This window comes from Microcebus murinus, chromosome 13 (assembly GCF_040939455.1).
Source record: "Microcebus murinus isolate Inina chromosome 13, M.murinus_Inina_mat1.0, whole genome shotgun sequence".
Classification (NCBI taxonomy): domain Eukaryota; kingdom Metazoa; phylum Chordata; class Mammalia; order Primates; family Cheirogaleidae; genus Microcebus; species Microcebus murinus.
Genome location: NC_134116.1, coordinates 63,976,263 through 63,989,999, shown reverse-complemented (window position 1 = coordinate 63,989,999; position 13,737 = coordinate 63,976,263). Strand labels below are relative to the sequence as shown.

Sequence of the window (13,737 nt, the reverse complement as noted above, 5' to 3'; positions counted from 1 at the left end):
ATTAATGTTACTGATTTTGATTTTTACTACATTCAGTGACTGCTTTGTGTAACATTCCTTTGGAGCTTGTTGAATTTGTTTTGATCTAGTACGCAGTCAATTTTTGTAGATTCCATTCTTGCTCCCCAACAAAAATTATTTTCTATTGGGTGCAGAGTTCTATACATTTGTTGGATTAAGGTTGTTAATTTATCTCATTTAAATCCTTTATATCCTGATTTTTTGCCCAGTTTATCTGTCAGTTTCTGAGAAAGATTTGTTACATTCCCACTACATTTTGGATTTGTACATTTTCCTTGTTATTTCTTTGTTTTGCTGTATATATTTCAGTGATATTAATTGGTTTTCATATTAAACTCTTGTTTGATGTAACTATTTCTTATATTTGCTGGTGTGTCTTTTTTCACATCGCTTCATTGTCAACCTTTCTTTGACATTTTGTGTAATTTAAATGGATCTCTTATTTTAAAATATCATAGCTAGACCAATTGTGGTGACTCATGCCTGTAATCCCAGCACTTTGGCAGGCTGAGGTGGGAGGATTGCTTGAAGCCAGGAGTTTTGAGGCCAGTCTGGGCAAGATAATGAGACCCTGTCTCTACAAAAAAAACACACACACAAAAATTAGCTAGTCATGGTGGCACATGCCTATAGTCCCAGCTACGTGGGAGACTGAGGCAGAAGGATCACTTGTGGCCAGGAGTTGGAGGCTGTGGTGAGCTGGGATCTTGCCACTGTACTCTAGCCTGGGCAAGAGAGCAAGAACCTGTGTCAAAAAAAAAAAATCATAGCTAGGTATGATTCAATCTGAGAGTCTGTCTCAGATTGGTAGGGTTAGGTATAGATAAGGTTAACATATTTGCATTTATTGTGATTATTTACATATTTGGCCTTATTATCTTATTTCCTATGCTTCCCTTTGTATCTTTTATCTTTTTCCATTTTTTAAAATTTCAGCCTAGCCTCAAGTTTTCTTCTGTTTTCTTTAGTAGATTAACTTTATATTTCAACACAGTTCTTGAATTTATATTTTCCTAACAAAGTATAATGAATATTGATTTCCTCTCTATAAAGAAGAATTTAGCATGCTTCTACTTTCTCCGATCTTGCAACAACCTATTCTATCCCCCCTCAAAAAAGAACATAATTTCTCATGGTAATATCTTACAGCATTTTTATTTCATTTGCTATTAAAATCCATTTTAATCCATATTAACATTAATGTGTTTTACTCCTTTATTTGCTCACTATTGCTTCTTGTACGTCAGTACTTTCTTCAAGCTTCATTTTTCTTCATAGGGTACTTCCTTATTTCTTTTAGAGAGTCTCTGAGTGGCTCTTTAAATGTCTGAAAAAGTGTCCTTTTTTTCACCCTTGATATAGAAAGATAGCTTGGCAAGACATCTATCTAGTGGTTTAATTAAGAATTTTATCCTCCTTGGACTCAGTGGGCTTATGTGCTTTCCAGCTCTGAGAAATTCTTGGTCATTATTGTCTTCTTTCCATTGTTTCTTTGCTCTGTGTTCTCAACTCAAACTTCCAGTTTACTAAATGTTCTATTATTCAGTCATGTATTAAGTTTATTTCAACAGCTCTTTTTATATCCAAGATATGTAATATGTTATTTTTCAAAATTATATATTTCATGAATGAGTTTCCTTCTTTAGCTCTTTGAGGATATTAAATACAAACATTTTTGTTTTAAAATTATTTTCAGGATACTCTATTCCCTACTTGAACATAAGTCCATTGGTTTGGTGGGCTTGTTAAGTCTCTTTCATGATGCACCCACCTTCAGATGTTTACAGATTCCTGAGTTTTGCATTCCTCTCCTCTGAGAGGATTCCTGCCCATCTCTTTGCTGTTGTGATTGTGGTTGGTATCCTCTCTGCAGCTTCCCATCTGTTTCCTTTCCCCAGAGAAGCCTCACAAATTTGGTCCGTAGAGAGTTCCCTTTTTGTTTTCAGTGTGACTATATATTTTTTAAAATTTTCCTAACACTTGTATGAGTTTGGTGTGGAAGTGGAAGAAGAATTTACCATATGTTGACCAACATCTTGAGAATGAAAATTGCTGATCTTTTTTTGACCTATTAGTTCCATCTAGATGTATATCCTAGGGAAATAATCAGATATGCATAAAGTATATTTATTCTAGTATTATTTATTATACTGAAAAATAATCACAATCTAAGAAATAAAAACAGGCTGGGCGTGGTGGCTCACGCCTGTAATACTAGCACTCTAGGAGGCTGAGGCGGGAGGATCACTCAAGGTCAGGAGTTCAAAACCAGCCTGAGCAAGATCCTGTCTCTACTAAAAATAGAAAGAAATTAATTGACCAACTAAAAATATATATACAAAAAATTTTAGCTCTCTGGGAGGCCAAGGCGGGCAGATCGTTTGAGTCCAGGAGTTGGAAACTAACCTGAGCAAGAGTGAGACCCTGTCTCTACTATAAATAGGAAGAAATTAATTGGCCAACTAATATATATAGAAAAAATTAGCCTGGCATGGTGGCGCATACCTGTAGTCCCAGCTACTTAGGAGGCTGAGGCAGTAAGATCGCTTGAGCCCAGGAGTTTGAGGTTGCTGTGAGCTAGGCTGACGCCACGGCACTCACTCTAGCCTGGGCAACAAAGCGAGACTCTGTCTCAAAAAAAAAAAAATTAGCCTGGCATGGTGGCGCATGCCTGTAGTCCCAGCTACTAGGGAGGCTGAGGCAGGAGGATTGCTTGAGCCCAGGAGTTTGAGGTTGCTGTGAGCTAGGCTGACGCCATGGCACTCTAGCCTGGGCAACAGAGTAAAACTCTGTCTCAAAAAAATAAAATAAAATAAGAAATAAAAACAATCTAAATGTCCAATATAGAATTTTATGCTAATTAATAATTTATTAAAATTTAATTGTTAAAATATTTACTGTAATGCATGGATTATTGACCAAAGTACATTATATAGCCACTTAGTTGTATTATACAAAAATATTAATGACAGAGGAAAGTACAAGATATGTTATTAAGGAAAGATTATTAAAAAATTATTACACTAAAATCCAAATTTTGTTTTAAAATTATATACTGGAAGAATCACAAATTGCTAGCATTTATTGAAGCTTTCATATGTCAGACATTATTCTAACTAAGTCTTATCATCACAACAATCTCAGAGGTAATTGGCATTATTTTCCCCATAGAAAATGTTTTTATAAAGTATTTATAAAATGAGATAGCTTAATTGTTAACTAACAATATAAGGTGAATGTTAATTAACAAATATGTTAAATATGGGTGATAAGATTATAGGTGATTCTTCTCTGTAATAGTCCTGATTTTGATATTTTACACATTTTTTCCAGTCAATATGTATTTTTGTAATGGCTTATGCCATTTTTAAAGATAGAGCTATTGTTATAACCATATATTTTTTCCTTATATATCTTGTTCTTTACAGATATACACTACTCTTTGTTTTTCTTACAGAATGTTTCATGCATTTGTGGACCAAAGATGGAGTTGGTTTTTATTTTTAAAAAAGATACTGTCAGTGATCTGACACGACTATCAATATTCTCTTGAAGATGCACGGACTTGTCTTTGGGTTGGACTATTGGTCATTTCTGAAAGTTTCTTCAGTTACAGTTTCTATTTGAAAATTCAGGTATCAAAGGATATCAGGTTTAAGATGATATAATGATGTATTTTGTCTGAGGACTGCAAATTTCACAGAGACCACAGTTGGATTCCAGTTATATTCTCCAATCAAAGTGATTCATATCATTCAGTCCTTTAATAAGCCTGATGTTGAAGAGGCTTGTATTTATTAACAATACCAAAAGATGGGAGAAAAAAATGGTAAGTTGAAGAATACATTGTCAAACTTTGTTTAAAAGTATGTAGACAACTTAAGCTGAATTGTGGAATTTTCAAGATGTTTTATGCAAGTAACTTTTCTGAATTAGAGGGAATTAAGAGTTTATTCTCATATATCTACCAGTTTTGACTGTTTTATAATTAATTGTGTATCAGTAATCCCATGTCAGTACTTTAATGTACTTTTTAAAAAATAGACTTTAAAAAAAAAACTTTTAGTGTTACAGAAAAATTAAGAGGATGGTGCAGAGGGTTCAAATACACATAGTACCTAATTTCACCTATGATTAACATTTTACATTTGGATGTTACAATTAATGAACCAGTATTTACACATTATAAACTAAAGTCCATAGTTTATTCAAATTTACGTAGTTTTTACCTGTTGTCTTTTCCATTCTAAGATCCCATCCAAGATTCCACATTACATTTGCTTATCATGTCTCCTTGACTGTGAAAGTTTCTCAGACTTTTCTTGTTTTTGATATTTTGGAAGTTCGTATTCAAGTATTTTGTAGGATGCCCCTCCATTGGAATTATTTTCTGATGTTTTTCTCCTGATTTAACTGGGGTTTTTAGGGAATAAGATTATAGAAGTAAAATGCTATTTTCATAACATCCTGTCAAGGGTACATGGTAACAGCATGATTTCTCGCTGTTAATAATCTGCTTAATCACTTGTCCAACATAGGTAGTATTATCAGGTTTCTCCATTGTAAAGGTACTCCTTTTTTCCCCATTCCCCACTGTACTCTCTGAAATCACTATGCAACACACATTTAAGAGGTAGGGATTTATGTTTTCCCTACTTGAGAGCTGAATATCTATATGAATTATGTGGAATTTTCCTGCAAGGGAGATTTAGCTCTTCTTTCCCATGTATTTATTCAATCAATCATTTATTTATCTCAGTATGAACTCATGGATATTTATTTTATACTTTGGGTTACAGATCAGTATTCTTTATTTATTTTGTTCAAATTGTCCCAGGTTTGGCTGTTGGGAGCTCTTTCAGTTGGCTTGTGTCCCTTTGACATACCCTCATCAATATAGATGTTTGCTTTGTAGTACTTCCATATATATGTGTGTGTGTATATATATATATTGGTATTAGAACATGCTCCAGGTTCATCTTGTGTATTTCTTGGCCCAGGCATTTCTTAAAGTAACTCTGCTTTCTTTTTTCAGAAGATGGTATTAGAAACCAAGATCTAGGTGATAGGTTTGCTTGTCACTGGGATGTCCTGCTTTTAGGCCCTCAGCTGACAGAGCAAGAAAATACATGTATATGCTAACGCTAACACGCACACACACACATACCTCTATAAACATTTCTATATGTAATCATCTGTATCTGTATCAAGCTAAACATGAATTTATACTGATGTTTCCAACTCTAATCCATTACCACGTGAATCATTCTAGTCTTCTTTCCTTGCTCATCTATAAATTCACACTCCATTAGTGAGAAACTTAGTTCCTACCGCCCATCATCCATTTACTTAATTACTTAATTCCATTTTCTAGGTGGGAAAATGCCTTATCAATTAGATTATAGTACTTATGTGCAGTCCTTTTGCCTTTATCTTACAGATTTCATTCATTTCCAGAGTTACTTAGGTCAGCACCTTTTCTACCCAGCCCTTTAGCAAGTTGTTTATACATTTGTATAATAATACAGTTAGATTTTCTTTGCAGTCTACATTAATTCTATGGGTTTTGACAACTATATAATGTCATGTATCCATAATTGCAGTATCATACAAAATAGTTTCACTACCTTTAACATACTTGTAATGTATGGATTGTTATAAAGATCATAGTTCTAATTTCGCCAGATTATGATCTAAGCTGGTGGTTCTCAAACTTTTTTTTGGTCTCAGGATTATTTTATACTCTTTAAAGAGTACATGTGGGCACAGTGGGTCACGCCTGTAATCCTAGCACTCTGGGAGGCCTAGGCGGGTGGATTGCTCGAGGTCAGGAGTTCGAAACCAGCCTGAGCAAGAGCAAGACTCGTCTCTACTATAAATAGAAAGAAATTAATTGACCAACTAATACATATAGAAAAAATTAGCCGGGCATGGTGGCGCATGCCTGTAGTCCCAGCTACTTAGGAGGCTGAGGCAGTAGGATTGCTTGAGCCCAGGAGTTTGAGGTTGCTGTGAGCTAGGCTGACACCATGGCACTCACTCTAGCCTGGGCAACAAAGTGAGACTCTGTCTCAAAAAAAAAAAAAAGAGTATATGTGGATATCTGTTGATATTTACTGTATTAGAAATTGAAACTGAGAAGTTTAAAAAAATATTAATTGGCTCATTTTTAAGAAAATAATAGATCCAACATGTTAAAAATGTAAAAAATAACTATTTTCTAAAGCAAAAATATTAGTAAAAAAGATAACATTGTTTTAAATTGTTACAAATATCTTTAATCCCTGGCTTAATAGAATAGATTCTCATTACTGCTTCTGCATTCAGTCTGCTATCATATGTTGCTTTGGTTGAATGTATTAAGACATTGAAGCTTCACACAGACAAGAAGTTGGAAATAGTCTTTCATATCATTGTGGATATTTTTCTTTATTATGACTCCAAAACTCAACAAGTAGTCATTCCTTCTAGGTTAGTTGCAGTGTGGTATCTGACATGTCATTGATGTTTTCTTACAATCTGTTACATTAAAATCCATGGTCTATCTTGCACTTTTCATGAGTCTTTTACCCATGTGTGATTCTACAATATTATGTAGTACCCACTTGTGCAATATTGGTTTGGTGAATTATGCAGATCTTCCAAATGTCGATAAATCATATAATTAAATTTAATCATATAATGTAGAAAAATCACATTTGTTAATATTGTTACTGACCTTATTAAAAAGCTGGTTAATTATTGAGAAACTTTCAGGCTGGCAGATGCAAGGTTTCCAAAATTCTGATTTCCACTTGGTAGCTTGAATTTTGTCATTAGCAACAAATACTGTCAGTTTTGTCCTTTAAGGGATAGGCTTACTTTGTTTATTGTCAAGAAACTATATGTCAAACACCCAAATCTGAAAATCCATAGTTTTATCAGTGATTCTTTTAAGTAAAAACAGTCTTCTATTTAAAAAAAAAAATCAGCTAGTTTAGCTGGTAAATCAAGCAATACCACTAGTGCTTTTCTTTGTACTGTAATGGCTGTACAAATGATTGTACTCATTTATGTTGCTTTATCAAAAATATTCTTAAGTGAAATTGATGGGAAAAGTCATAATGACTTACTAGTAGTTTGGTGCCACTACCTTGATTCATCCTAAGACACTAGCAGTTTTACTCACCAGTGCCTTTTTGTATTATCAGTTAATGTCAATACAATGAAAAAGGCAAATATATTAGTACTATTTCTGAAATAGCTTGGCCTCAGGAATTTGGGGATCTCCAGGGGTTCACAGATGACATTTTGCTGATCGCAGCCCCTAAGATGCCTTAAAGATCCTCTAGAACAATGCCCTGAAGCAGCTCAGTATGTATGTTTCTGTGTACTGAGGTCATTATCAATGTATTTGGTAAGTATTCCTTAAAATATTCATCTAGTAAATGAACTCAGATCAATATGATTCATGAGCATTGACTATTTACGGAGACTATCTTAAGTGAGATTGGGAGACATACAGTATAACCATACTATTTAACTATATTCATTCTTTACAAAGCTGCTATACTTCTTGCTATATAGTCTTGCAATAAATAGTCATATCTAACTAAAAGCAAATTTGAATAGACACTAGAGTTATCAGATGGCATTCTTCATTTCTGGAGTCAAATAGCAATATTAATAGTATACTGAATTGATCTTCAATTCAAGTGCCTTCTCTTATATTTCTTGTAAATATTCTTCTAGTGAAATACACTGAAATATCTACAGTTTTAGGTTGTAACTCTTAGCATGTGTACAATGTACAAATAAAGAGCAGAAGCAAGAAGCTAAAACTATTTGCGTTGAGGGTAACCATCTGTACAGTCTGCAGTTGAAATGAAAGTCACCCAAATTTTTCTTCTTGTGATACTTATTTAGTCTCTCCGTGCACAGTTGTTAACTGGATCTATTAGTTTCATTTATCAGAAAGTTTGGTTACCTCTTTCCTTAATATTACTGTGGCCAAAGGTTTCTATAGCAAGAAGACAAGGAAAAATGATCAAGGGAAGATGTGAGGAACAAGTGCCATTTTAATGAGCATTAAACCTTCTTATGGATAATAAGGATGTCATAAGGAACAATATATTTAAAACCCAGAACTAATAAATATGAATTGCTTAGTTATATTCATTTATTATAGAACCAGGTAGTTTCACTATTTTCTTTGATTACCTTTGCTTAAGTTTTATTGGCAGTGTTCTCTTTATTAGTCCACGACTAAGCATTTACTGTTTATTTTTTAAATAATTCATTTTAAGTATTTCCTATCAGAATAATTTAGTAGCATGTATTGGCATTTCTAAGACAATTTTAAATGATAGTCACTGAAAAATAAAACTACAGTGAGTCAGGATCACTGCTTTTTTTCAGGCCAGGACATAGTTAAATATGATACCAGAAGATTTGAATGCTGCCAAAAGCTATTTTTAAATGCTTTGAAAATCCTTCCCCTCTAGATTTCCACCTCTAACAAAGATAAATCCCTAGTATGTGGTATTGAGTCATGTGCATGAAAAGAAATGTGGTAACAATAATTCATTAACTGCTTTGAAAATAATTTTCCCTAAAAGCAGTGATTTTTGTTGAACTTAATGATTTTAGGGACCCTGAGAAATCCCTGCTTCACAAAATATTTTTCTCTCTAAGAAGAATGATCTCTAAAATTCCACAATGAAAGATTATTTCCTTTAGCTTAAGACTATTCCATGTTAAGTAATATGTAGTAACTGCTTGCTGACTGCTACATGCTTATCTACACATCAGCTCTATTAGGTAGATACTACTGTTACTCCTCTATTTTATAGATATGGTTACATATCTAAAAATAGCAGTACTGGGGTTCAGACCCAAGTACATCTGAACTCCAAACCCTAGATCAGGCGTCCTTGAACTACGGCCCGAGGGCCACTTGCGAGCCGCCTTAGCACATTTATCTGGCCCTCCAGGTGTTTTGGGTGTTTTTGCCACTGCTGCCTGTCCTCCTTAGCAGCTGACTCGTCCCGGACCCACAGTGCGCACTCTCCAACAGTCTGAGGGACAGTGAACTGGCCCCCTGTTTAAAAAGTTTGAGGACCCCTGCCCTAGATTGTTAATCACCACTCCTGTTTTTTCCTTGCCCCCTGAGGTACTACTCTGCTGGGTTCCCTTTCTACCTTCTTGGTGTCTGTGATTCCTTTTCCTTGTATTCATCCCTTACGTGTTGGTGTTCTACAGAAGACCCTTTCTTTTTATTCTGTACATTCTCCCTAAGGAATCACATCTACTCTGTGGTGCTTCAGCAAGCATTTGTATGCTAAATGACTATAAAATTTCTGAACCAACTCTTGCTCTGGAGCCTATGTATCCAGTTTGCTCAATGAGCCTCTCCCTACTTGAATCTCCCACCTGTCTATCTTTATTTCCTACCTAAAGGACATTTTTATCCATTTTTATCAGCATTTTTATCCATGTAGTTGCCCAGTGGAGAAAAATGGCAGTCATTTTTGACTCCTCCCACTGCCACCTGAGTAAACGTATCTAAAGGCATAAGGTGCTTACATCTCTTGAGTAGCTTTCCACATAAAAGTAAAATTGACATGGCACACAAGACCCTCCATGTCATGGCCTCTACCTGCCTCATAAGCACCAGTTCTCATTCATTTTATCTTCTCACATTGCATTTGTTTCAAATCTTGAAACCTTGTCTTAGCTGTGCTATGGGGAATTAAAAGTAGGCTTAGTCTTATGTAGTACACATCAAACCCCAGTGTTAACAGGGAAATAGCATCCCTCCTGAGGCTACTGTTTTGGCAGCAGCCCTAATTAGCCAGAGATCTCCTTTGGGTAAGGTGACTTTCCCAGTGGTAGTTGGAACTCTAATGTCTACATCTTTTTTCCTTATGAAGATTCTCCCTCCGTTCCCAAACTTGGAGGTTCTGGGTTTAATTTTTATTAAGGAAAATGTATTTTTTGTAAACTGTCTGGACCCTCTGCTCATTAATTCTCCCAATGCCTACTCAAATGATCTTTCTAAAATGTATTATATCCCTCATTTACTTAAGGCCCTATTAATTAATTTTAAATATTTTTACACATTTTAATATTTTATAAATTATGCTTAACATTTTAAGTATTTTTGTTACTTTTAAACATGGTGTTAAGTGTTAAGATTTGGCTTTTTCCAGTTTATCTTAATTGCCTTTCATATTTCTGTTTTCAATTTTGAAAGAATTATTTGTCTAGGAAAATGTTGATTAAGGTGTTAGCTTGCTGGGCATCAGAAATGTTGACTTATATGTATAACTTTACCTGTAAAGTAAAGTTAATAATAAACACTTTTTAAAGAACAATTTTGTTGGACATTTAGTTATTTCAGTAATCATTAAGATGTTTTATTCTGAAACCATACCCAGTGGAGGTTATATCCCTGAAACTTAAAAAAATGTATCTGTATGTATACATACACCCCTCTACCACTCTAGAGGGAAGTCATTTTTCTGCTTTCCAGTCAAGAAACAATGTCATTAAGTTTTCAATATGTATTTTAAAAATTAGCAGAAATAGGTGCCATACTTAGATCATATTCTTTGTGTCTAGTTCTTTGTAAGGAAAAAGTGATAGACCAGTTGAATCTTGATTTTATTTAAAAACCAAATAGGTTTTTCTGAAACATGTGCCTGAGGGAAATTACAGTATATTTCTTTTAAACTCTTAGGCAAGTTACTTATTTTTATTACAGATGATGCAAAAACTTTCTGGATGGAGCTAGAAGATGATGGAAAAGTGGACTTCATATTTGAACAAGTGCAAAATGTGCTGCAGTCACTGAAACAAAAGATCAAAGATGGATCTGCAACAAATAAAGGTATGAAGTAATAAAAACTTTAAATATGTTTAATACTAAATATTACCCTTTGACAGCACAGTATCATTCTATTTCTAATATTGTTTGTAATATTAGGTAAATATACCTGTTTGTGAATAATCCCTACTGAATTTATTTATTTGTATCTCAAGCTTCTTTTTTACCTTTGTGTCTTTTAGGGGAGAATGTTGCAAAGTAATATCTGCTCATTACATGACATTTGTCACTTAAAAAATATATAATAAAGAAAAATTATCCGTTACCCTATCATTCAGAGACTAGTTTTTTTATGTATTAAAGTATATATAACTGTAAAGTATATATAACTGCCTGCTTTAAACAGAGCTTGCTCCGCTAGTCTTTTTTTTTTTTTTTTTTTTTTGAGACAGAGTCTCACTTTGTTGTCCAGGCTAGAGTGAGTGCCATGGTGTCAGCCTAGCTCACAGCAACCTCAAACGCCTGGGCTCAAGCAATCCTGCTGCCTCAGCCTCCCAAGTAGTTGGGACTACAGGCATGCGCCACCATGCCCGGCTAATTTTTTCTATATATATTAGTTGGCCAGTTAATTTCTTTCTATTTATAGTAGAGACGGGGTCTCACTCTTGCTTAGGTTAGTTTCGAACTCCTGGACTCAAACAATCTGCCTGTGTCGGCCTCCCAGAGAGCTAGGATTATAGGCGTGAGCCACCGCGCCTGGCCTGGATATTCTTACGACAATCTATTATGTGCTTATCAAAAAAGTTGCTACTGTTTTTTTTAATGTTCCTTCTCAATCCTTCATGAGTCAAATACATGTAGGTTTGAATCCAGTTCTATTCCTAGCTGAACGACCTGGAATAAGTAGTTTAACCTCTGAGCCTCGGTTTCCTTATTTCTGATACAGAGATTAAATGAGATAAATTATATAAATTGTTTGGCACAATAGCTGGCACCATGAATAAAGGTGGTGCTGTTTTTATTTCTTTTGATGATGCTGTTTTTATTTCTTTTCTTCTTTCCTTGACAGAATACATCCAAGCAATGATTCTAGTGAATGAAGCAACTATAAGTAAAAATTCAGCTTTGATAAAGGGTATGTACATCTCTAATCCCAATCTAGAGTATTCTCTGATATTTTCTTGCCATGAAGCAGGCCAGCCTTAATATGTCAGGTTAATTAAAGATACTTTAAAATAAAATGTAGGATCCACATTGCTAAATTATTATATCAGTCACAGTTTTCTCTATTAGAGGAAAAGTCCTACCTATCCAGAGATAGGAAATGCGCACCAATCTAAGAATCCTAGGGAAAGAATGAACAAATGTGCCATCTTCAAAATAATTTCTCATATAAAGAGAGCAAATAGAACTAACCGCTATAAAGGTGGAAGAACACTATTAGAAAGGTATATTCTGATATAAATAAGTTGGTGAGTAATTTCTAGATTTTTAGACCATCAGTCTTCCAAGCCCTAAACAAATTAAATTTAGAAGAATCAGTGATAACAAATTAAAGTAAAACTGTTTCTCTACTCATAATACTTCTCCTGCCAAATATGTGGGGTTTCCACACTAAGCAATTCTCTAATTTTCTGTGGACACCAATGGGGTATCCTACAATTTAATTCAATTCTGACACGACCCAAATTTAGCACAGACCCCACAGGTTAAGGGCTCAGACCCACAAAACTTGTTCCCTTCTGCAAATGCCAGTCATCAGCCCTGCACCTCTGGTACCTCTAACCGACTTGGCTACAAATCAGGGATTCACACAACCCCCCCTATGGGTTTCATAATTTGCTATAATGTCTTGAAGAACTCAAGGAAGGACTTTATTTGCTGTTACCAGTTTATTATAAAGGATGGTATAAAGGCTACACAAATGAATAGCCAGATGAGGAGATACACAGGGCAAGTCTGGAAGGACCCTGAGTGCAGGACCTTCTATCCCTATGGAGTTTTGGGGTACACCACCCTCCCAGTATGTGGATGCATTCACCAACCTTAAAGGTCTCTGAATCCCATCAGTTAGAGGTTTTATGGCAGTCTCATTATAGGTATTGTTGATTAAATCACTGACCATTGGTGATTAGCTTGATTTCCGGTCCCTTTCTCCTCCCTAGAGATGGGGGCAGGGTAGGGATAAAGGTTCCAGCCCTCTAATCATGCCTTGGTGGAAGTGCCTTGGTCTTTCTGACGACTGTCCCCCAGCCTGAAGCTGTCTAGGGACCCCTATCACCAGTCATCTCATTAGCATACAAAAGACTCTTACCTAACAGTCTTAGAAGCTCTTATGTGAGGAACTGGGGACTGAGACTAAATATTATAACAGAAGATGTTTCTATCATCCCTTTCACTCAGGAAATTATAAGGATTTTAGGAACTCTGTCAGAAGCCAGGGCAGAGACCTGTCAACCTAAAATAATCAAAAGGGTCAGATTCTAATTTAAAGACAGTTTATTTAAGCACAAAGTTTAAGAATGACCCACTCAGAAACACCAACTCCAAAGGAATACAGTCAGCATTCCAAAGTAAGGAAGTTAAGATTTCATTTATATAGGCAGAGACGGAATTTTTAACGGGATTACAGTATTTTTCATACAAGGTTGGCACATAGTTACAGCAATTTGATTGGTTACAGGCAGTGTTTCTTTGGGGAAAGGGTACATTTAACATTTTTTTGCAGAGGGTGTAATAGTCATGGGTTTTCTGTCATGTGGTCTAAGCAAAATAGGATAACAAAAGAGAAGTTAATCTAGTATAACAAGGGCCATTAATTAACAAGGCAGGAGAGTTTTCTCCCTGACCTCATTTTATTCTCTCTAGTCATTGTACAGAACAAGAAAAATAAAAAATCAAGTTGATCT

The 13,737-nt window shown here is 35.0% G+C and overlaps 1 protein-coding gene across 3 annotated transcripts in view; it reads left to right on the top strand.

The window, feature by feature from the left end:
- Window positions 1-13,737, top strand: part of SETDB2 (SET domain bifurcated histone lysine methyltransferase 2) — an 86,750-nt gene that overhangs the window by 3,960 nt on the left and 69,053 nt on the right. For all 3 annotated transcript variants that reach the window (XM_020290390.2, XM_076009449.1, XM_076009448.1), the window contains exons 2-4: window positions 3,479-3,850; window positions 10,766-10,891; window positions 11,898-11,963. In XM_020290390.2, the coding sequence (XP_020145979.1) occupies window positions 3,835-3,850; window positions 10,766-10,891; window positions 11,898-11,963 (208 nt within the window). In that variant the 5' untranslated portion in view covers window positions 3,479-3,834. The remainder of the gene's footprint in view (window positions 1-3,478; window positions 3,851-10,765; window positions 10,892-11,897; window positions 11,964-13,737) is intronic.